The sequence below is a fragment of the Suncus etruscus genome, chromosome 9 (assembly GCF_024139225.1).
Source record: "Suncus etruscus isolate mSunEtr1 chromosome 9, mSunEtr1.pri.cur, whole genome shotgun sequence".
NCBI lineage: Eukaryota > Metazoa > Chordata > Mammalia > Eulipotyphla > Soricidae > Suncus > Suncus etruscus.
The window spans coordinates 3,635,107-3,661,260 of NC_064856.1; the positions used below are offsets into that span (position 1 = coordinate 3,635,107).

The 26,154-nt window shown below is 35.6% G+C and overlaps 1 protein-coding gene across 1 annotated transcript in view; it reads left to right on the top strand.

Moving 5' to 3' along the window:
• Positions 1-19,751, top strand: part of HAO1 (hydroxyacid oxidase 1) — a 76,500-nt gene extending 56,749 nt beyond the window's left edge. Inside the window, exons 5-8 of the mRNA XM_049779306.1 lie at positions 128-219; positions 16,065-16,223; positions 16,329-16,398; positions 19,036-19,751. Of these exons, the coding sequence (XP_049635263.1) occupies positions 128-219; positions 16,065-16,223; positions 16,329-16,398; positions 19,036-19,106 (392 nt within the window). The 3' untranslated portion in view covers positions 19,107-19,751. The remainder of the gene's footprint in view (positions 1-127; positions 220-16,064; positions 16,224-16,328; positions 16,399-19,035) is intronic.
• Positions 19,752-26,154: the final 6,403 nt, after the last annotated feature.

Here is a 26,154-nt window from a genome sequence, read left to right on the forward strand (position 1 = left end):
GGTGTATCACTATGCCAAAAGTTTCAAACAAGACATCATATTCCCATTTGAGGGATGTTGCAACTTCCAAACTCAATTATTCTGTTAAATTGCTGTTTTCATGTAATGGTTGTCTTGCTTTGTCTAGGTGATGATGCCAAGGTGGCAGTGAAACACGGTGTGAATGGAATCTTAGTGTCAAATCATGGGGCCCGACAACTGGATGGGGTACCTGCCACTGTGAGTTTCAAAAATTTTGGAATTTCTCTTGGGAATTCTCATTTCTTCACGTTTGACTCTTTTTATACCTACTTTTTTTTTTGGCTAATTTGTTGTTTAGTGAACACTTAAAGTTAATATATATATATATATATATATATATATATATATATAAATTCAAATTTTAGTAACCTGCAACTACCTTAATCCAAACTTTGATTAGCATAATACATTTATTTGTAAGCTTATAAAAGTTTCTGCAGGGCCGGAGATAGCACAGCTGTAGGGTGTTTGCCTTGCACACAGCTGATCTAGGATGAACAGTGATTCAAATCCCGGCATCCCATATGATCCCCTGTGCCTGCTAGGAGCAATTTCTGAGCGCAGAGACAGGAGAAACCCCGGAAACCTCTGAGTGTGACCCCAAAACAAACACAAACAAACCAAAAAGTTTCTGCCAAGCAAATCTTTATGGGTGGGAATTATTTTTTTTTTTTTTTGCTAGTTTGTTTTTTGGCTACACCTTAAGGTATTCAGGATTTACTCCTCCTGGCTCTGTAGTCAGAGACCACACATAGAAGTGCTCTGGGGATCATATGCAGTGCCAGGAACTGAGCCCAGGTTAATTGTATACAAGGCTAGCATCTCACCAGCAGAATTATCGTTCTGTCCCTGGAATTATTATTTTTTCTAGGTCAAATTTCCTTTATTTGGAGACTAGCATTTCATCAATGATATTCCAAACTCATGCAATAATCATTATATTTGGGCTTAATTTATTAAGATTTAGAAGTATAGGTAATAATAATTTCTTCTTAAAATATAAGAATGTAAAAAATGATAGTTGTTAGTGTAGTTACTTCCCTAACAGCATTTAGCACTCTGTGGTGAGCTTCATATTGTGGGGTGGTCCTTCAGGCTCTTCACTCTATTTTCTCTGGGATTATTACAATAATGTCTTTACTTAAAAAAAAAAACATAGATGAGTGAGACTATTCTGTGTCTATCTCTCTCCCTCTTATTTTACTCAGCATAATAGATTCCATGTACATCCATGTATAGGAAAATTTCATGACTTCAACTCTCCTGACGGCTGCATAATGTTCCATTGCATATTTGTACCACAGTTTCTTTAGTCATTCATCTGTTGAAGGGTATCTTGGCTGTTTCCAGAGTCTTGCTATGGTAAATAGTGCTGCAATGAATATAGGTGTGACGAAGGGATTTTTGAATTGTATTTTTGTGTTGCTAGGCTATTTCCTTAAGAGTGGTATAGCTGGATCATACGGAAGCTCAATTTTCAGTTTTTTTGAGGAATATACATATTGTTTTCCAGAAAGGCTGAACTAGATGGCATTCCACCAGAAGTGAATAAAAGTTCCTTTCTCTCCACATCCCTGGCAGCACTGCTTGTTCTCATTCTTTGTAATGTGTGCCAATCTCTGTGGAGAGAGAGATGGTATCCCATATTGTTTTGATTTTGCATATCTTTGATGATTAGTTATGTGGAGCATTTTTTCATATGTCTTTTGGCCATCTGTATTTCTTCTTTGAGGAATTCTCTGTTAATTTCTTCTGCCTATATTTTGATAGGATTAGATTTTTTTCTTGTGAAGTCTGTCAATGCCTTGTATATTTTGGATATTAGCCCCTTATCTGATGGGTATTGGGTGAATAATTTCTCCCATTCAGTGGGTGGCTCTTGTATTCCTTTGAGGTGCAGAAACTTCTCAGCTTAATATACTCCCATCTGTTTTTCTCTGTTTCCACTTATTTTCTTGGAGAGTGCTGTTTCCTCCTTGAAGATGCCTTTAGTCTCAATGTCATGAAATATTTTACCTATGCATTATTCTATATACCTTATGGTTTTAGGTTTGTTAACAAAATCTTTAATCCATTTGGATTTGACCTTCATACATGATATTAGCTGGGGGTCTGAGTTCACTTTTTTGCAAGTGACTAACCATTTGTGCCAAGCCACTTGTTGAAGAGCCTTTCCTTGCTCCATTTTGAATTTCTTGCTCTTTATCAAAAATTAGGTGATTGTATGTCTGGGGGAACATTCTATGAAAACTCTACCCTATTCCACTGATCTGAGGATCTGTCTATATTCCAATACCATGCTGTTTAGATAACTATTGCTTTGCAATACAACTTAAAAATGGGGAAAGTAATGCCTCCCATATTCCTTTTTCCAAGGATTGCTTTAGTTATTCATGGGTTTTTATTGTTCCAAATAAATTCCAGGAGTGTTTGATCCACTTCTTTGAAGAATGTCATGCATATTTTTAGAGTAATTTCATTAAATGCGTACAATGCTTTGAGGAGTACATAGTGCTATTTTAATGATGTTAATCCTGCCAATCCATTAGCAGGGTATGTTTCCATTTCTGCGTGTCCTCTCTATTTCTTGAAGCAGAGTTTTGTAGTTATTTTTTGTATAGGTCCTTCACTTCTTTACTTAAGTTGACTCCAAGATGTTTGAGTTTGTGTGACACTAATGTGAAAGGGTTGTTTTTTTAAATGTCTATTTCCTCTCTATCATTATTGGTGTAGAAGAAGGCCATTAATTTTGGCATGTTAATTTTGTAGCCTGCCACTTTGCTAATATAAATCTATTATCTTTAAAAGCTTTTTGGTATAGTCTTTAAGGTTTTCTAAATAGAGTATGTCATCTGCAAAAAGTGAGAGCTTGAGTTCTTCCTTTTCTATCTAGATGCCCTTGATAACTTTTTCTTGTCTAATTGCTATAGCAATAACTTCCAGTAATATGTTGAATAGGAGTGGTGAGAGAGGACAGCCTTGTTTTATACCAGATTTTAGAGAAAAGCCTTTTAGTTTTTCTCAACTGAGGAGAATATTTGCCATTGGCTCATGATAGATGGACTTAACTATATTGAGAAGAGTTCCTTTCCTCCCCATCTTGATGAGAGTTTTTTTTTTTTTTATCAAGAATGGGTGTTGGACCTTACCAAATGATTTTTCTGCATCTATTGATATGATCATATGGCTTTTATTTTTCTTGTTGTTGATATTGTGTATTATGTTGATTTATTTATGGATATTAAATCATCCTTGTATTCCTTGGATGAAACCTACTTGATTGTGGTGAATGACCTTCTTGATGAGGCATTGGGTCCTATTTGCCAGAACTTTGTTGAGGATCTTTGTATCTGTGTTCATCAGGGATATTGGTCTGTAATTTTCTTTTTTGGCTGCATCTCTGTCTGACTTTGGTATTAAGGTGATGTTGGATTCATAATAACTATTTGGAAGTGTCAGGAATTATTCTTATAACCATAGTTATATAAATACACATAAAATTGAGATTTGAAAAGAAATATAGAATTATAATTATACACAGTTTAGGTAAAATTTTTATTATCGGTGTGATTTTGAGATATTGAGAAGAAAATCTCTGGAATTTATTTTGTAGTTGGAGGTTGAAAACCTGCAGAGAAAGAATGGGTTGGTATGTAAAAAAGATAGAAATACTAAAGTTCAGTTGAGGAGACTCGTTAGGGAGAGTAGGTTACTTTATTGAGTCTTGTTACCTTGAATGTAAACTAGAATCATGCTGGCAATTTCAAAGATACTTGATGCCCTGTCTGCTACTCAGATTAATTCACTGAAATTTCTGAGGAAGGATATAGAAATGGCAGTATCTAAAATAAATACAAAAAAATACAAAAAAAATACTAAAAATACAAAGTATCTTTGTAGGAATTGTTCATGCATATCTTTATTTGGTTTAGTTTCAATACTTATTTATTTATAGATTTGAGGTAATATAATAACAAAAGTGTTGTTTATGGTAAACAAAGTTAACAGCACTTCCTCCATTATTAAAGTGCTAAAGAAGTATCTTTTTGTTATTGTGAGTCCATCTCTTCCCCCCACCCCCTTTTATGCTATTTTGGGTAACATCAGTTCTTATGTAAAGCTCAATGATTTGTTACCATTGGATACTGTCTATTTTCTTTGTCTCTTTATATTCATATCTGTCAGCTAACAATTTGAGTCTATTTTCCCTGTGACATATTTTGTCTAGCAGAAACACGGCATCACTTATTATCACAGAAATGCAAATGCAAAATGTTAATTAATATAATCTAACTCCAGTGAAAAGAGCTTATATCATAAAGTATGTACATTGTGGCCCTAAGAAGGAAAGAAGTAAATATCCAAAGCACAGAATCAACAACACTGAATCACGAGGCCCAAACTTTAACAACCACACTTAGAAAGGTACCTGTTAAGATGGCAGGATTGGGGTGGTGGTGGTGGGGGTGGAGATATAAAAAGGACTCTGGGAACATGGAGGGAGGTTGACACTGGTGGAGGGATTAGTACTAAAACATTGTATATCTTAAACTCACCTGTGAATAATTATGTAAATCATGATACTTTAAATATTTTTGAAAAAATGTATGAAAATCACCAGTGATATTAGTAAAACAGTAAATCGAGGGTCTTCATGCACTGTTGGTGGCAATAGATTATATACTCTCACTGAGATTGGCAAACTAGAATCCAGAATATGAAAATAAAAGTGAACTAAACTGGCCACAAATGTATAGAATTGAGTTAAAAATGTTAAGAATAATATAATGGGGCCCGGAGAGATAGCATAGCGGCGTTTGCCTTGCAAGCAGCCGATCCAGGACCAAAGGTGATTGGTTCGAATCCCGGTGTCCCATATGGTCCCCCGTGCCGGCCAGGAGCTATTTCTGAGCAGACAGCCAGGAGTAGCCCCTAAGCACCGCCGGGTGTGGCCCAAAAACCAAAAAAAAAAAAAAAAAAAAAAAAGAATAATATAATGATAAAAGGGCCTACAAAACCAAATGAGACTCTGGGGCATAATTTACGATTAAAGTCTGAGGCCCAGGGGTGGATGAAACATCGTGAAGTCAGATTCATGATGCTGTATGGAGAGCAAAAGCTGTAGGAGATGTAGGTAGGGTGTCATATTAATAAGCTACAGATAATTCTCTTTCATGTAGTTTATTATGGAAATTTGGCTTAGAATTCTTGAAATAGATAATGATGTTACCTTCCACTTGTATTTTGCATCATCACAAAAGGGTCACAGGTGTGTTTGAGGTATGAGTCAAAATACAGTCTAGGAAAGTGTATTCGGGGCAAATTTTTTGTTTGTAATATCTCACGGGACTTGGGGGAATACTAGGAAATAAATCGACCTGAATAGATAAAAAGGAAGACCCTTTAACATTACAAGTTTGTGGTATTTAATGGAAGACTTTTTTATTTAACATGATACACCATTTAAATTGTACTTTAACATGTCAGGAGGCAGTGATTAAGTAGCAAATTATGATAGCTAAAGACAGAGATCGGTTTGAACAACCATGAGTAGTAAAAATTAATTTCCTTTCCAAACTTTACTTTCCTGGAATTTTGAAGTTTAAATATCAGGTAGCTAATAGACTTTTGAATTTAAAATCCTATAATTTGACTAATCATAGGCAGTGTCAGCCGGATTATGTAAAATATGCTAAATATAGGGGTCTAAACAATAGCACAGTGGTAGGGCATTTGCCTTGCAAGTGGCTGCCCAGGACAGACCTGGGTTTGATCCCTGGCATCACATATGGTCCCCCAAGCCCGGAGCCATTTCTGAGCACATAGCTAGAAGTCATCCCTGAGAGTCACTGGGGGTGGTCCAAAAACAGCAACAACACCAAAATGTTAAATATAGACATTTCTTCAAAATAATAAAACTTTTTACATGCGTCTTTCAAATGAGTCATCATGCTTAGTACCATTTTTAAGAGAACCAATAGTATTACTCGAGAATTGTTAATTGGGATTTTTAGTTGAATTTAATTTATACAAATGGAAGTAGAATAGAACAAATCATTAATTTAAAATTGTAGTTGATTATTGTTTTATTGATCTAGCAGGGTTTTTTAGTTAATAATAAAGGCTAGTTCTGTATTAGTGGAAAACAAAAAGCTACAAAGCAATATCACATGTACATATTTGCACTCATAGTTTTCGCTAAAATAGTATTAGTAGGAATGAATGAAATATTTTCATTTGTGTAATTGCACACTCATGAATGAAAACACTGAATTTAAAGCACCATTATTGATAATAGTCAAAATATACAACAACCTCAAGGCTCATCAACAGATGACTGAATAGAAATGTTGAATAAATTATAATATTTAAACTCACTGAAAACTACTCTGGATTAAATAACTGAAATTATGTCATTTGAAATAGAAAGGATAGTACTTGAGTTGAATAAAATAAATAAGAAAGATAAATAAATAAAGATAGTTACTGGGTGGTTTTATTAAATATGGAATATAAATAACTGAAGTAAGTGAACTGACAAAATTAATTTATAAACTCATTGAAAACTATGGTGATTAATAGAAAAAAGTGGAGAAGAGTGACAGTGGATGGCAGTGACTGGTGGTGTGTGGGGTGAACCCTGTAGATAATAGAACTGTTAAAAGCAGACTATAATGATGTAAACTAATAATAGTAAGAAGGAAAGAAAAAAAACAAAAAAGAGAAATATTGGGGCCCAAGCTATGGTGCAAGTGATAAGGCATCTGCCTTGGCCACGCTAGCCTAGTACAGACCACGGTTCGATTCCCCAGTGTCCCATGTGGTCCCCCAAGCCAGGAGCGATTTCTGAATTTAGAGCCAAGAGTAACCCCTGAGTGTCACTGGGTGTGGCTCAAAGACAGACGAGAGAGATAGAGAGAGAGAGAGAGAGAGAGAGAGAGAGAGAGAGAGAGAGAGAGAGAGAGAGAGAGAGAGAGAGAGAGAAAGAGAGAGAGAGAGGGGGGGGATAAAGAGAGAAATAAAGAGGAATAAAGAGGGAAAAAGAGGGAAAAAGAGGAAAAATAATGGAAGACTGGAAAGAAGGAAGTATGGGGGCAGAGCATGGGTAGGGCATTTGCCTTGTATGCCTCTGACCTGAGTTAGGACACTGGCATCCCATATAGTACTTGGCCTGCCAGATGTAACTTCTGAACTCAGAACCAGGAATAACTCCTGAGCACCAATGGGAGTGGCCCCCAAACAATTACTACTAACAAGAATGCTAATGATAATAATAATAGTAATGAAGTAAAAGGGGGAGAATTTAAATAATAAAACTGAAAATTTTTAGCACTTTCCCATCATCTTCACTTATGGAAGATGGAGAGGCATTCTTTTAATTGATCGATGTTTCCTGTACATAAAATATGCAAGGAATGAAGACCTCTTCTGAGTACGAAGGAGAAATTGGGACTAGATCAAGAGCTTTTGCAGTTATGCTTCTCTTGTGTATGAAGACATAGACCTAGTATGCAGGCAAAATTAAGTTTGTTTTCAAAAATAAAGTCTAAATCTACTAAAATCAAATATAACTAGAGTATAAAGGGGAAATATCTAAATAGTGTGGTTTATTTCCCTCTGACAGAGGGAATATGGAAACTGATCTAAAAGGGCTTTCTGAGTTGTGGTCTCAAAGACTGTTTAAAAAATAATGAATCTCCACTTTACAAGTTGTGGGCATGAGAGAAGGTGCTTGCTTGACTTTTGCTTCATACTGTAGAGAAAATTTAAAACCCAAGAAGATGAGAGAAAATGTAAGAGGAATGTGGTTATGCTGAAGGTGTTTTCCATCATGTGTAGATTTTGAAGAGAGTAGCCAAAGGCTACAAGGAGATTTTATTGGTAAAACTATTCAATAATTTCAAAGAATCGCTTGTAGTCCTTTGGATTTTGTGACATCATAAATAAGAGGCAAGAGGCAAGTGATATCATGGGAAGAAAACTAACTGGAGCCCAGATTTATGTTCAAGTTCTGGCCATGTCTTATCCAAAGTCTTGGAAACCAGGACATCAAGTAATCAGAATTTTTCAGTCTGAGTTTCTTCAAAATGCTGTACTGATTACAGAAAGATAGAAGTTACACTGCAGTGTTTCTATGTTTTTATAATTGTACAGAGTCAATTGCCTAAAGCAATTGCCTAATTTCAATTGATTTTAATAGCATGCCACTGAGGCCCTCTGCCAGACTCTGTTACACTGAAAAGAAATTAAAAATTGAATTCATGTTCAAAGGTTCTTACCTTTGAGATAATAATGGGTCCGGGTTGGATTGGGTTTGTGAAGTAATTTTGGAATAATATGTCAAAATCAAATAAATTTCATACCTCTTTCCCAACCCCATTCTTTATAATGGAGTTGTTTGCTTGGCTGGTTGTCTTCCAACCTTTTTGATTTTAAGTCTGTTTGTTCTTACTATTCAGATGTGCTTCTTGTATTCAGAAAAACGTTGGATTCAGCTTTTTGATTCACTCTGTGTATATGAATTTACCACTTTGTCACTCTTAACTGGTACCTTTAGTCCACTGACATTGAGAGAGATAATTTTCATGGAATTTAGTGTCATCTTTCTGTAGAAGTTTGGCGTGCCTCTTGGTCTTGTCTTCAGTTAGTCTCTTAAGGCTGGTTTTGAGTCTGTAAAGTTTCTCAGCTGCTGTTTATCTGTAAAGCTGTGTATCCTTCCTTCAAACCTAAATGTAAGTCTGGCTGGGGAAAGTATTCTTGGAAAAGCAATCATTTCTTTGGGTGTGGTTTTTTTTAATAAATAATATCTTTATGTAAGCAGCATGGTTATAAACATGTTTGTAGTTGGCTTTCAGTCATAAAAAGAACACCCTCCTTCACCAGTGCAATAATGCTGCCACCAATGCACCTCCCATCTTCATCCTCCCTCACCCCCTGCCTGTATTCAAGACAGACATTTTACTTTTTTCACTCATTACCATAGTCATAATAGTTGTTAGTGTAGCTATTTCTCTAACTGCACTCACCACTCTTTGTGGTAAGCTTCATATCGTGAGCAGGTTCTTTAAGCCTTCATTTCTATTGTCTATGGGTATTATTACAATAATGCCTTTTATTTTTCTTAAATCCCATAGAAAAGTGAAACAATTCTGTGCCTATCTCTTTTCCTCTGACTTATTTCATTCAGCATAATAGTTTCCATGTCCATCCACATATATGAAAATTTTATGACTTTATCTCTTCTAAAGGCTGCATATTATTCCATTGTGTATATGTACCCCAGTTTTTTTTTAGCCATTAATTTGTTGAAGGGCATTTGGTTTGTTTCCAGATTCTGGCTATTGTAAATAGTGCTTAATAAATATAGGGCACAGAGGGCATTTTTGCATTGCGTTTTTGTGTTCCTAGGGCATATCTCTAGGAGTGGTATGGCTGGATCATATGGAAGCTTAATTTCTAGTTTTTTGACGAATCTTTATATTGTTTTCTATAAAAGCTGAACTAGACAGAATACCCACCAGCAGTTGTTGTTTCTGTTCTTTGTGATGTGTGCCAGTTTCCGTGGTTTGAGATGGTACCCCATAGTTGTTTTGATTTGCATCTTCCTGATGATTAGTGATATGGAACAATTTTATGTGCCTTTTGGTTATTTGTATTTCTTCTTTGAGGAATTGTCTGTTCATTTCTTCTCCCCATTTTTTGATGGGGTTTGATGGTTTTTTTTTGTTAAGTTCTGTCAGTATAAAGACAGACCCTCAGATTAATAAAGTAAATTTGCATACTCCAGAGCATGTTTTCCAGACATACAGTCAATTAATATTTGATAAAGGAGCAAGAAATGCAAACTGGAGGGAGGAAAGCCTCTTCAACAAGTGGTGTTGGGATAACTGGTCAGCCACATGCAAAAAAGCAAACTCAGACCTCCATCTAACACCACGCATAAAGGTTAAAACCAAATGGATTAATGACCTTGATATCAGATCTGAAACCATAAGGTATATAGAAAACATGTAGGTAAATAACTCCATGACATTGAGAATAAGGCATCTTCAAGGGGGAACCTTACTTTCCAAACAAGTGGAAACAGAAATAAACAGATGAGACTAAATCAAGCTGAGAAGCTTCTGCACCTCAAAAATAAAAATAGTGATGAGGATACAAAGGCCATCCACAGAATGGGAGAAACTCTTGACCCATTTCGTGTGTTTTGTCACTATATCTTACCACTGCCTTCAGGTCCTGAGGGTTTCTTATGACACATCTGCTGTAAACCTTAAATGCTCCTTTGAATATATTTTCCATTTTGATATTGATATTTTTAGTATTCTATCACTATCTATTTGTCATTTTGACTAGTATGTGTCTTTGGGTGCTTTTCTTTGGATCTCTTTTGGCTGGTACTCTTTGGGCATTTGGTTGCACATACTCTTTAGTTAAAGAGTTTCTCTGCAATGATGCCCCTAGACTGTTAATTCTTCATGGGGATTTTTTTCCCTGGATCTCTGGACCTCCAATGATTCTTATGTTGTTTCTGCTGAGTTTGTCAAAAAATTCTATTTTCATCTGTTCACTTTCTTTGAGGACTTTTCCCATTGTCTGATCATTTGTTTTGAGGTCCTTTTCTAACCTCTTCTGTTGTAATGAGTTGTTATGTATCTCTCATCTTCCAGCTCACTGATTTGGTCTTCAGACACTGTTACTCTGCTAGAGAGTCTTTCCAGTGAGGTTTTCATTTTGCCTACCAACTTTTTCATTCTTGTTATTTCAGTTGGAAAATTTCTTATTTCTACTTTCAAATCTTCTTGATTCTTACTTATGTTTCATTCAGTTTGTTTCATACTTTGAGTTCTATGAGCATCCTCCATATTTCTTCTCTGAGAGGTTAAAAATGTGGTTTGTATTTTTTGGGTTATCAGAGCTACCATCTTCATTCTCTAAGCATGGCGGAGGCCTTTGTTGTTTCCCGATTGTCACAGATTCCAGGATTCATTAATGAGGAAGGAAATAGGGGACATTGGTGGTGAGGAAGTTGCACTGGTGAAGGGAGGGTGTAGATTTTATGAGTAAAACCCAACTATAAATATGCTTGTAACCATGGTGCTTAAATAAAGAAATTATTATAAGTAATAATAAAATAAATTTCCTAAATCCTCAATACTGGAATATCTCAAACTCAAAATCATATTCTTTGCAGTCTTCAAGTCTTAGGAACACTTATAAACCCCCATTTTTTTATGACAACTAGGCCCATTTATCATATATTTAATAATATGATATTTTCTGTTATTTTCTAAAGTATTTTCAAAATAGAGTCTTTGATCATGTTGTTTTTTAAAAACAGTTAATGTATTTATTATTTTCTTAATTATTTAATACTTTAGATTTATAAGATTAGAAATAAAATTTTGCTTTTCTAAACTATTTTTTAATTTTTAAAAAAAATTAATTATATAACTGATTTGCCAAGTTATTGATACGTGAATTTGCTATTACTTTGAGTGGAGCAAGTCAGAAGAAAGACAAATACAGTGTGATCTCATTTATCTCTGGTATTTATCTCTGGTCTTATTCTATGGGATCTTTGTGTTTCTTCTGAAGAGAGATTTAGCAATTCTACCTATATGAAGCAAGCTATTCGTGAAGTTTTTCTGTGGAACAACTTATTTGGAAATTTACTGATTAAAATTTAACATCTATCCATTTACAATTTTTGAGATGTCAAGTGTGGTCTGAGGCCTGTTGAGAATTTTTGTAGTTCTTGGCTGGGCCCCATCATATGCTTTCTTTGTTTAGCTAAATCTATTAGGACAGGCTGGTTTAGGATAAACTCAGCAGGGATTCTCTACATTAACACTTATCTTGAACATTCAGTGACAGATTTTCATATGATAGTAGATTTCCTAGAGAGTAAGTACCAGCATGCCAGGTCTCAGACCTATGCTTACATAGAACTTTATGCTGCCACTTCTCCAATAGTCTGTTGCTGAAAGCAGTTTCAAGGCTAGTTCATAATTAAATAAGCTCTTCTTGGAATAAGTTCTCATTTGGGGTAGAAGAAACTCAATGTTACAACAAAATGTTGCTATGGAGGGAGAGAATTGCAGCTATTTTGCAATTGGAAGCAAGTAGCCAAACAGACTACAGAATATTGATTCTACATAATGGTTGTCTTTATTCTAACCTCCTCACCCAGGTTCCTGCTTGGTAAAATGGGATGGAGGATGTATCTGGTTGGAGAGAATTTACCAGCCTTATCCTGGATTCTATCTCTTAACTTTATCTAAGGAAGATCTTTCTTTGACTATGGCCCACATTAAAAATTCAATTTCTTTGGTTAAATATATTTAAATGTTCTACTGCTTAAAGCCTGTGAATCAAGAATATAATAATGGCTGTTACATTGGTGAAAGTTCTTTGTGAATTTGGAAGAAAAGAAGCATTCTGGAAGAGTGTGGATTGAGCAGAAAAGAGAAAGAGTTTTTGCCATTCTTTCTTTTTTAAATAAATACTTTTATTTTGACCAAAGTGGATTACAAGTCATTCACAGTAAAATTTCAGGTATATAGTGACATTGAATCAAGGGCATTCCCTCCACCAATGTTGTTCTCCTGCTCCCCCCTTGTTCCCAGCATGCATCCTACATCCTCCTCCTTTGCTCCCCAGGCTGTTAGTGTAAGTGGTCCCCTCTGTGTCTTGCTTGTTGTAGATTGGGTATTGATCCTGTTGTCGTTAGCTTTGGATTTGGTACCTAAGTCTGATCATTTTTTATTTCTACTTAATGTTCATACGACTGTTTGGTCTTGGTAACCTCCATTATTTCCCCCTCAGTTTGAGAGGCTGAACAAAATGGTTCAAGTTATGTGGTTCTGTTTGAATAAAAGAAGAAAAAAAGAAAGAAAGAAAAAAAAAAGAAAGAAAAAGGGGGGGGCAAAAATCTAACAAGCAAAAAATGGGAGGAGTACTTCTTGAGGCTATAAATATCTTTTTAAGAGAAGAAAGGGGAAAAAAAAGAAAAACATAGCAACAATATTAAAAAATTCAAACTAACAACCCAAAAAGTACCACAGCAAAAATACAACAACCAAACAATAACCACAGTCACGAAATAAAACATAGCTCAAAAACATAAATCAAAACAAAGCAAAACAAAACAAAGACAAAAAAAGACAAAAATGACAACAATAATAATAAAAAATTAATTTGTGCTTTTTTTTTGCATAGGCACATTAAATATTGGGGGAGATTAGAAAGGAAATTCCCTTGGCCTAAGAGATATGAGGTTTCTCTGCCTTTGAAGTATACTGTCAGGTGCATAACTCTATGTTTCGTACCTGTTTGTTTATTCTTCCCTAGGTCCTTTTGTGGTGTCTGGAAACTATCCGCTCAGTCATGTATGATGAAATCAGGCCTCTGTAACTAGAGGTCTTGGTATTTGCACAGGTCATAGGATGGAGACTAGGATGGAGTTTTTCTTTATGGTTCTAAAAGTTCTGTTCCATCACTGTTGTTTGAATCAGTCTTCTGTAGTTGGTGGTTTTGATTTTTGCACGGATCCTAGATCGAAGCCTAAGATGGAGTCTTTCATTATGTTACCAGAAGTTCTGCTCGATTGCAGTTGTTCCACTCAGACCTCTGGCATTGGAGATCTTGGTTGTTGTACAGATCGTAGGCCAAAGCCTAGACTAGGGGCTTTTTTATTGGTCCCAGAATACGTTTTTGCCATTCTTAGCAAAAATTCTTATTTCTGTGAAACTCTTTTCAGAGCTCTTAAACTGCTTGGCATAGTGTCTTTAAATATACTTTGAACTGAATGAGGTATTTGATAAAACAGTAAATAGATGGATGAGTGAGAAATTGTATATTGCAATCATACCATGTTTTCCTATAGATTAACTTCACTGGAGTTAAGTCCACAATTAGTTATCTAAAGAAAGTAAAATTGAAATGAATGGTCTCTTAGACATGTAGCAAGCTGCAAATGAGGAAACATAACAGTCATAAAATAGTCGATTTGTCTACACTATTTATTTAAGTAATCTGCCCTGATCATAATTATTTTATGTAATTTCTGCCCAGTAAAACTGCAGTGACAAAAAAAAGGGGGGGGGGAAGGATAGATACGAATGTTTAGCAATGGATAGAGCATCCTTGTCTACAGATAAATGAAACACCATTTTGAACTTCGTTTTATAATCAAGTTTTTGTATTTTAAATATCTTTACTAGTTTACTTTTAGGCCACTTTGGACACTGAACTAATCTAAAAAGAGTGGATTTGCGTGACTCTAAAATGTGTATTGAACCCAAGCTACCCGATATTTTTCTTTGGTTCTGATTTCAAATGGGGAAATATGCTTAATTATAGCTTGCATCATCGTTTGGAAATTGTAACATTTAAATGTTGATGTAACATGCCTCCCTATAAAAGGAGGACTATGCATAGGTAAAGGGACATATGTAAATGGATCCAAAGCATGTTTGGCAAGGCAGAAAAGGAAAAAGAGAAAGAGGAAAATCACATTACCTGCCAAACATTTACAGGGCTGTTTGCCAAAGGTTGCCTTCACTTCCTCCAAGTCTGTAGCCATGTTTGGTTTTTAGCTTTTTTCATAAAAATCCCTTTAAGTTTAGCCTCTAAAATTTTAAGGAAGAAGTGGAAAAGTCTGAATGATCACAGCATAATTATTTCTAAAAAAAAATTGCATTCAAATATATGGCAGCTTCTTAATCATTCAGTTTAAATGTTAATTGAAATTAATTTAGTATTTAAGTACTTCAAGATAAATGTGAGCAATTTTTATAAATTTTGACCTAGTGGTCACCCATGAAATAAAATTGTTTACTTTTTGAAGTGCAAATATTTAAATAAGATTAGGCACCACTATCCATTTGTAAGAATTACCTGTATTGGTAATTAGAAAACTGTGATAACTATTTCCATATGAAACAGAAAAAGATTCTAAAGCCAATGATTTAAGCCAGCAATCATTCATTTCAGTGATTCTTTATATCAAGTAGTGAAGGTCTGATGATCTAGACTTGATAATTTGGTAAGTGATTTGTTCCAAGTTTCATATGCAGCTCAATTTGGCAAGGTCAACTGTTCTCCCTGCATGTTTATTTTGGGTTCCCAACTTGAAGAAAAAGCATTGTTTCAAGAATGGTCTTTTTATGGCAAATAATGCTGGTCCAAAAGAAAATAGAAATGTGTGAGATTGTTTACAAACCTACTTTTAGCTGTGACACCCTTCCACTACTATTCATTTGTCTTGGTCAAAGTAGATTTCAAGGCCAAATACAAAATGAAAAAGTAGGCAGATACCCTTTGTTTCACTTAGCATCAAAAAGCTGCCTAACTAAATGAATGGGATCAGTGTGGTCTGAAGGCAATCCACCAGACATGCTTGAGAATATTGTATTTTGTAGTGCATGTGCTTATACTCCTTTAAAAGAAAAACGTTATGGAGGTGTCTCTCCAATGCATACCATAATATAAAGTATACTGAATAGATATTCTCTAAAAATTTTAGAAGATATCTCTTGTACTATCAGGCTCGATATGCATTTTTACAATCTTTAGAAAAATTTATTTGAGCAGGACATTTAATAATATACTTCATATATTGTGCAGGTAATAATTGTGTTGAATTTTTATCATAATCTTCATTTGAACTTGAACATTAGGATCTATAATATGTATCAATTTTGAAGAAACTGTCATTCCATTTGAATTTAATTTTTTTTAATTTCGATCATTTTTCTTTTTTAATTTCCAAAGTTTATTTATTTATTTTGTTAATTAAATAATTTTTATTTTGACCAAAGTGGATTACAAATGTATCACAGTAATTTTTTAGGTACATAGTGACATTGACTTTATCTTACAAGCATTTACACTATTTTTTTTTTATCTGTTGATTCCAGACCCATTTAGCTTTTCTCATTCTCACCTGTAGGTCTTTGTCATTGTCTGAAGGAGGTGCAACTGGGTGACAAATCAAAATACATAGTGTCACATATTTTAAAAATCTCTTTTCTTCACAGATTGATGTTCTACCAGAAATTGTGGAGGCTGTAGAAGGAAAGGTAGAAGTCTTCCTTGATGGAGGTGTGCGGAGAGGAACTGATGTTTTGAAAGCTCTAGCTCTGGGAGCCAAGGCAGTTTTCATAGGGAGACCAGTTATTTGGGGCTTGGCTTCTCAGGTAATTGGACAGAATATAAACATATAAAGCAGGATGATTGGATAGTGAAGTAAATATATACAATAGTTCAGACTTGCCTGAAAGATCTCTGTTTTATCTTTTTAGGGAGAGAAAGGGGTTCAAGATGTCCTTGAGATTTTAAAAGAAGAATTTCGATTGGCCATGGCTCTGAGTGGTAAGACTTGTCCTCATTTATAACTTTCTCATATTCTAGTCTTCACACTGAGCTTCTTGCTGGATAACAATGAACTTGATAGAGAAGAGTTTGTATCATTTTGGGTTGTAGTAAAATTTGAAGTAGAATACTTAGAGCTTTAGTAGAGAGCATTGTTCTAAACTGAGGCAATTTCCAACATACATAATGAACAACTTTTTTTTTTGATTTTTGTTGTGGTAAAGTAAATGACAAATCTTTTACAGTAATATTTAAGGCACATAGTGACAATGAATGAGGGGCATTCCCATCACCAGTGTTGTCCTCCCTCCATCCCTGTTCCCAGCCTGCATCCCACATCTCCCTCCTTTACCCCCTGTAATGCTACTGCAACTGTTCCCCACTTGTACAGCTTGTTGTAGATTGGGTATCGATTCTGTTGTCGTTGACTTTGGATTTGGTATTCAAGTCCGATCATTTTTTATTGCCACCAAATGAACATTTGACTGTCTGGTCCTGGTACCATGGTGCGGGGAGGGAAACAAAAAAGAGAAAAACTAGGAGGAGTCCGTTTAGGACGGTGTTATAAATATCCATTTAGAAGAAAGAAGAGAAAAAAGAAGAAAAAGGTAACAAAACAAAACAAAAACAAAAAACAGTAAGGGAGTAACAAAAATATAAAAAGAATAAAAAAATAAACCAGAAACCAAAACCATCAGCTACAGCAAAAACAAAAACAAAAAAACAACCAAAAAAATAAACAAACAAAAAAACCCCCCAAAACAGACCAGCAGCTTCTCAATAAAGAGTTGTGTTGACAATCTTAAAGGAATATTTTGGTATGAGTTTCTTAAAAATGAAATCTGTACCTTACTCAGCTTAAAGAGTACATGAACATAAACTTCTTATATGCTAATCAATACCCCTACCTGCATGTTTAAGTGCTTCTCTTGGCTACCTCTCCCAAACCAAATTCTAACGGCTCATTAAATCTATTGCATTTATAGATTACTCCAATTTCTGTTCATGTCAATATCATTTCTTCAGTTGTGTAGAGCAAAAATTTTAAATATTTTTTTACTCTTCTCCCATATCCTCATGTATATGGATTTATTTTTACAAGTTCAATGCCAATCTGACCTCATTTACCACCTCAACTGGCGAGAGCCATGAGTCAGGACTTGTCTGCTTCTGGACAGGATAATCATCTCTCAGTGGATTCATTTCATTTGGATCTTGTGGCCTACCCTTTATAATTCTCCTTCTATCAAATCTGGCCCCTTAGAATAATTCCTTTTAAACATTCATTTAGATAATGAACAGTGGGTTTCTTTCGATCAGAAACCCACCGATGATTTTTGATTCACAAAGAGTAAATGATAAAGTCTTTAACAACAGTTTTCAAGTTCTGTTGTTGCTTGGCCACTTGAGCCTCTAGTGATCTCAACTCCTGGGGCTAGAGATCAACTTGTACTTGTCACCTTCACTTTCTCCTCCTGGCCCACATTAGCCACCTAGTTATCCCTTAACTCTGTCAGCTTTATGGTTTTTGCACTCTTCCTTCTGCCTGGATGCTTTTTCCCTAGAAATCTGCATGGTTAACTCTTTCATGTCTTTCAAATCTTCACTTATACAATCTTTCTGCAAGGGTACCATCTGACGTCCTCTTTAAAATGGCGCTACATTTTCTACCCACCTACTTAACTTTTAGATTTTTACCTGCTAATTTTTTCATAAAATATTTTCCACACTTTTCATTAAAGGTTTTCTAGATCACTTATTACATAAATATTTTAATTATTACATTTATTAGGTAACAACAGTTTCCTTTCCAGAATGTAAAAGGTGTAAGTCAGGAATCTTGTTTGGATACACTGCAGTTACCCTGGTATCTAAAATAGTACATAATACATAAATACGTTATTTTCCTAAGTGATAAGTAAATAAAAATATTAAATGAGTGACTGCTTTAAATGTTATGAACAATATACTTTTATACTTAAAAATGACTTTGAGTTCACTGTTGACTGCCCACTTTTTTTTTTTTTTTTTTTTGGTTTTTGGGCCACACCCGGGAACGCTCAGGGGTTACTCCTGGCTCTGTGCTCAGAAGTTGCTCCTGGCTTGGGGGACCATATGGGACACCGGGGGATCAAACCCGTGGTCCGTCCAAGGCTAGCGCAGGCAAGGCAGGCACCTTACCTTTAGCGCCACCGCCCGGCCCCAACTGCCCACTTTTGAAGGTAATGAGGGATTCCTCTTTCGTCACCCAGATTGGCCCATGGAGAGAAACTCCAAGAGCCTTCAGGGCTAGGCTGAGCCATGGTGGACAGGGTGTCAGTGAGAAGAATGCCATTCTGTGAATCCTTACTATGCATTTTAATTTGCGACAGACATATCCTAAAAGAGAGCTTTCAGCCACTGACTATTAAATGTGGCAGAAAGAATATACTCTTTGTGTTAATAAAAATATGTGCCAGTCATTTTGTGTTAAGGACTGTTTAGGTAATAAAATGGTCTCATGCCACATAAGATTTGGCAAGCCTGCCTTGAATCATAAACCTTACATTTGTCAAGTTTTACATTCCTTGGGAAACGATTACTGCCTGATTATTATTGCATTCATTTCATCTTAAATGTATGCATTATTTTTTTTAGGGTGCCAGAATGTGAAAGTCATCGACAAGACATTGGTGAGGAAAAATCCTTTGGCTGTTTCCAAGATCTGACAGTGCACAATATTTTCCCATCTGTATTATTTTTTTTTCCGGCATGTATTACTTGACAAAGAGACACTGTGCAGAGGGTGAGCACAGTGTGTAATTCCCCACTTTGATACAAAGGGTTTCGTTCTTCTCCAACAAAAAAGCAATTCCTTTTAGCCCATTGCTTTTGACTTTTCAATGGGTGTCCTAGGAACCTTTTTAGAAAGAAATTGACTTGCATCCTGGAAATATATTAACTGTTAAAAAGAAAACATTGAAAATGTGTTTAGACAACGTCATTCCTGGCAGGGGAAAGGGATGAAAAACAAAAGATATCCTTTGTAAAATGGGAAGTTGTTAATATGGAAATAAAATGATAATGATACAACTGTTTATTTACCTGCATTGTGTTTAGATATCCTTGCAATACTTTTCTTCAATTGAAACCTCAAATTTTATGGTTGGTCTTGTCTGCTGAGGCTTCAACATGCTGAGAAAGTAGCACTTGACAGAATTGGAATGAGTTGGCTTTCATTTAAGATTATTTTTAGATAGCTTTGAGTATCTTCTGTTATGTTGTATGTTTGAATGTAGACTTCTATGTCTGAATAAATCTGAATATTTTCTTATATTCTTTATAAATCAAAACAAATAAAGCACCAACAATGAGTCACCTGATTCATTTGTAAAATATGAAATTCAACCTTTTACAAATATAAATACTTCTTTCTTCCCTTTAAATATACCCCTTACGTCTTTTAGTTCTTCTTATTCTTTCTTTCAGTTCCTACTTACAGTGGCAAACAGACCCAACTCATAACTTAGGATCATCAGCTATATTGAAAACATGAATATCTTGTTCATAAGGAAAAAATAACAAGAAGTCTTTGTCCTTTTATTTTACAGTTTTCTTTATAAGTCATGATATATTTTATTTTCTATTTAATGTCACATATCTTTGGACCTAGGATATTCACAGAACAGATAACATGGTCACTGGTACCTGAAATACCTTTCTCTCTCTGTATATATATCTATGCCCTGATTTTTATGTTGTGGAGCTCAGAAACCTGGGGATTTGGAGTCAATACTGTCATTGCTCAGATGAATGTCTCTGAGGACTTTTTCTGGTAGGCGCAGGTGTGTTAGGGGATAGGACAATGTATGATTATATGATTCGCTGCTCTAAGTTATCAATCCATGTTCCAGTATTTTATAGAGCTTTGCCCACATAAAACACACTCAAATATATAATTTTCAAGCATTTCAAGTAGATAATATCTTTTAACCCAAGCAGGAGAGTCCTTTGTGGGTATAGACTCATACAATTGAATGGCTTATCTAATGGTCCTCAAACTTTTTAAACAGGGAACCATTTCACTGTTCCTCAGACTTTTGGAGGGCCAGATTATAGTAAAAACAAAAACTATGAACAAATTCCTATGCATACAGCATACATTTAATTTATATTTTTTGGGTTTTTTTTTTGTTTTTGTTTTTGGGCCACACCCATTTGATGCTCAGGGGTTACTCCTGGCTAAGCACTCAGAAATAGCCCCTGGCTTGGGGGGGGGACCATATGGGATGTCGGGGGATCGAACTGCAGTCCTTCCTTGGCTAGCGCTTGCAAGGCAGACACCTTACCTCTAGCGCTACCTCACCAGCCCCATTTATTTTGAAGTGAAGAAACCAAAAGAGAACAGATTCAGTATGTGTCCATGAGCTATAATTTGAGGACCACTGGGCCCCTTCCCTTATACCCATAAACCCTGGTCTCATGTCTTTCCTAAGTCAATCCATAGACATATTAACATATGGCAGTCAAAATAATACTGGAATTCATTTTCAAACTTATTAATGATAAATGAATTATTGTACAATATGATATAAAACAATGAAAAGAATTATTGCCTTAAAGCATATTGTCATGTTTTATTATTTTATTTTATTATATTGTCCAGTTATTTCTCTCTTTAACTCTTTTCTTTTCCTATAATATCCCCTTTCCTTTCTTTCTTCCTTTATGGTGGAGACAAACATAATTCTTTGTGAAATTTCATGTAACCGTGATGAGGAGCAGTTATGTAACACTATGCAAAGGAATTTATTTTTGTACTCTTAATTTTTCCATATAAATATTATAAGATCTTTTGTTTTATGGTTTTAGTTAATATTAATTCATATCTAATGTAGAAAGCATTTTTTAGACTTTCTTTAATTTACCAGTTAGAGTTCAGTTGGCTAAGACTATTCATTAGCTTCAATATGTACATGCTTGAATTTAACTTTCAGAAGAATTGAACTTCTCCCAGAAAATGGATACTCAGTGATGGTGTTTATGACCAGAGCAGTAAGTAAAGAAGGTAGGCTAATTACCTTGCAAGCAGCCAACTTGTGTTTGATTCCTGGCTCTCCAAATGTCTCCTGAGCCCACCAGGTGTAATCTCTGAGTACAGAGCCGGGAGTAAAGCCTGAGTCTATAAGTAGCCTATAAGCAAAAAACCAAAAGATGTTGCTTAAGAAAATTTTATGCAAGTTATTGAAGAATGGGGATTAGTGGTCTTAATTTGAGAATGTTTAGATTTTTTTTACTATGCTCAAATTTATATTTCTCCTTGAATATAGAATGAAATTTTCCATCACAATTTTAGTAGACATGAATACTTTATGATATTGTTTCTTTAATAAGAAAACTATCAGGCTGTTTTTACTAGTTTTAGAGGATGCTTCCAGTCCAGTGTAACAATATTAAACTCAAAGCTATTTGATTGTTAAGCTGAGAGGAGGGTATGTTTGATTACAGATCCATTTCTGGGGTTTTTGTTACCTGAACATAATAAAAGTTATATGAGAAAATTAATGAACTTCCTTGTTGCCGGTTTCTTCAACTATGGTAGAAAAGCAGCTAATAGGGATTAGATAGTTTAATAGAGGACAATTCTGTTTTTGTTATGTATTATATAAAACTTATAGTGCTCTGAATTATAGATTCTTTAACTATGAGTCTTTATGTCTTCTTGGGTCATGTAACTTAAAATGAGAATTGTGAAAAATTTGGTCTTAGTAAAGATACTGAACATACAATGACCAAAAACACAAAATTGACCACAAAATCTGCGATGTTTCTGATGGTATTTATTTGTGTCTCATTTCTTGGGAGGAATATCATCTTATGTTTGGAAAAAGGTTAAGAAACTTTTCCCTAGAGTTGAATCTATCAAACTGCAGAGCAGTAGTTTTTATTTTACACTTGCATACCTTTCCACATTGTTGGTAGAAAGTAATGCAGTAGAGTATAGAAAGATGACATGGAGGCTTTATGGATGCCAGTTTCTGGACCCCAATTGCATAGATTATGTTGCAGCAGATCTGAGGTGGGGCATGGGAAGATAGTTTCTATATGCTTCCATATAAAACAAACATGCTATTCTGAGCATGAGACTCTGAATACCACTAATGAGGCAAGGAGCTTCAGGGAGGATTTGATATGGCCAGATAGTAAGTGATTTGTCAGTCTCATCTAAACCCTCAACTTCTCTTGAGTCAGTGTTGAATTTTAGTTCTAATTAAAGTATTTAGTACTATTATGAGGTATAATAGTGCTGTATCTTAATCCCATTGATAGATATATTTGACATTGATAAATGATGAACACCTAGGTCACCATTGCCTCCAAAAGCAAGAAGCAATGTTTCTTTTGTGTGCCATGTTCACTCTACCAGAAGTAAGTTTGCAGTATTTTCTTTTGCTGTTGATTAGTTTGGGTGCATCCTGTGTCGCATCTAAGTGGAATCCTATAGTTTTGGCTATTTTGTGCTAAGCTTTTTTTTGCAAGTGTGAAGTTCATTCATGTTGTTGAGTATATCAGTTTTTATTTCTATTGATCGACTCCTGAGTCAATTTCATTAAAGAGGTGAAAGAGCTATGTAAAGAAAACTACAAAACACTGCTTCAGGAACTAAAAGAAGACACAAGAAAGTGGAAACATATACCCTGCTTCTGAATTGGGAGGATTGCTATCATTAAAATGTTAAATACTTCCTAAAGCATTGTACATATTTAATACAATCCCTATAAAAATCCCATGACATTTTTCAAAGAAGTGGATCAGAAGCTCCTGAAGTTATTATGTAGAAATAAAGATTCACAAATAGCTAAAGCAATCCTTGGCAAAAAGAAGATGGGAGGAATCACTTTATTTTTATTTTTTCTTATATATCTTTATTTAAGCACCATGATTACAAACATGTTTGTAGTAGGGTTTTAGTTTTAAAAAAAACAACATTCCCCTTCACCAGTGCAACATTCCCAAATTTAATCTGTACTATAAAGCAATAGTCATTAAAACAGTATGGTATTGGAATAAAGACAGACCCTTAGATCAATGGAATTGACTTGAATATCCAGATATTGACCCACAAGTTTATGAACAATTAGTTTAAAAGGTCAGGAAACGCTGGAGCAGGATTTTTAGCTGGCATGGGTGGGCAGCTGGCAGGCCTCCGCATGTGCCAGCGGCCTGTTGGCCCTGCCTAGGGTAGGGGGGCCCGGACCTGGGTCACCCGACCCCCCTCTCCCCCATTCCTCCGGATCTCCAGGTGGGTTCCTGGAAGGAGTTGACGGGGCACCCTGGGTTTTCCCCACTCCCAGGCCGGGTCTGTCCGGAGACTGGCCTAGGGTGGGGCTGAGGGGGTGGAGTTTGATCTGGTGGGTGGCAGATAGCTGCTCAGCTATACTCAGGCTGTCACTGGCAATTTCATACCAGTCTACATTTTGCAAACCGCGCAAACATATGCTCCTCCCAACCATCAGTACCCCAGATTTTCCCTTCTTAACTTCAGTAACACACAGTTCTAATCTCTGACCTAAGACATACAGTAGATCTAACAAATCCTAGAACTATTTAGAAGGACACAAATTGAACACATATTGAACACATATATCTTTTGTATATTTTATGGGTATTTTCTTTATCTGATATAACTCTCTATATATTCCTCTACCATGATGTTTCTATCCACTTTTCATCTTGTCTTTTCTTTGTAAGCTGTTCAGTAAGGATTGTTGTTGGAACTGTCCCTCAGTTTGATGCCTATGATTGAACTATGTCATGGAAATTGCTGGTCTTGTTCCTATTGCTTCCAGATGCACCAATAACGCTTCATGGCATTGATCCTTGTTTGCATAGACACATTAAAATGGGAAAACACCATACATACAGATAAGTTCTTATCTAATAAATCTCAGTACAATGTATCTTACACCCTGAACATTGATATAATGACCTGGCACAGGCCTCAGAAGAATGGGCATCCTCCATTCACGCCAGGACCAGGCAAGCTATCTACGAAACATCCAAGGTCTTATATGGCAGCAGCTGGAAGCAGTCCTCTACCAGGAAAGACAATTTCAAGGGTCTGACATCGACCTCCTAAAAAGAGACTTTCGTTTACACTGAGAAGACTTGACAACAACAATGACCTGCTCTACAGGACATGGTTCTCTCTATTGCCCCTTAAGTGTGAGGTGAAATGAGAGGATGTTCTGCACCATCCTGACTGCAATATGGGATATGCACACTCCAGGATCTTTAATACAGAAGCATGATACCAACAACAGAGACTATGTGAGGAATGGAGGTGTATTGCCACTACAGACGATGACTTGAATTGGACAAACTAGTTTGCCTGGAGCCTAGAGTCAGTCCTGTGCCAGGAAACTTCAGGGGTAGGGTCTCCTTGTATTTAGACCATAATTTGTCTTTCCATGTCCCTTATGTTTTGGTGGGCCTATGCAAACAAATGCCACTTTAATACCGTTTTTTACTATGTTCCCTTGACTCCAATCCTTAAGAAAAACAACCCACTAAAACTTTTGAGGTTAACTTAAACTAGTAAGCATGTGCATGGAACTAGAGAAATGTACTTTGCCCTCAATGTTTAAGGAGTTACATAAGTCTAATGTCTTTAGATTATATTGTGTGCTGCTAAGAAATAGTATGTACTACAACTGGGGATTTGAGGGACAAAGTAATTGTATTGTACATGGGTTTAGTTTTGTTTTTCTTAATGTTCTTTGGCTGAAAGTTCAAGGCTGGGATATCATCGATGGGACTACCGAGAATTCTGTTTATGGGTGATTGGGCTTCCACTGTAACTTTACCCTGTCCTCTTTCTTTGCATCTTTGTTGTCATAATTAAAATAAAATAAAAAAATGTAAAAAAAAAAAAAGGTCAGGAAACACAAAGTGGAACACTAGGTAAGCTCTTCAACAAGTGGTTCTGGGAAAACTACATGCAAAAGAATAAACTTAGACCTCTCCTTAAGGTCTGCACAGGTCAAATAAAAATGATTAAAGACATTGATAACAGACCTGAAACCCTAAGGTACATAGAGGTAAACATAGGCAGAGCACTCCATTATATTGAAACTAAGGGCATCTGCAAGGATGAAGCATCACTGGCCAAGCAAGTGGATGCAAAGATAAACAAATAGGACATTAAGCTGAGAAAGTTCTGTACTTCAAAAGAAAGAGTGACTAGAATACAAAGGCTACCTAAGGAATGGGAGAAACTTTTCACCCATTACCCATCAAATAAGGCATTAATAACTATGTTATACTAGGCACAGACTGAACATTAAAAGAAAAGTAACATCCAAATCTATCCAAAAATGGAGAGATGAAATAAACAGACATTTCACAAAGAAGAAATACAGATGGCTAAAGAGCACATGAAAAAAATGCTTCATAACTCTGATCATCAAACTGATGCAAATCAAAACAATGAGATCTCGTCTCACACCACAGAAAACTGCACATATCACGAAGAAGAAGAAGAAGAAGAAGAAGAAGAAGAAGAAGAAAAAGAAGAAGAAGAAGAAGAAGAAGAAGAAGAAGAAGAAGAAGAAGAAGAAGAAACGAAGGAGGAGGAGGAGGAGGAGGAGGAGGAGGGACTCTGTTGGTTGGAATGCAGACTGGTCCAGCCTTTTGGAAAAAAAATACTGTTGATTTCTCAAAAGGTTAGAAATTGAATTACCATGTGATTCAGTAATACCACTCCTAGGAAGATAC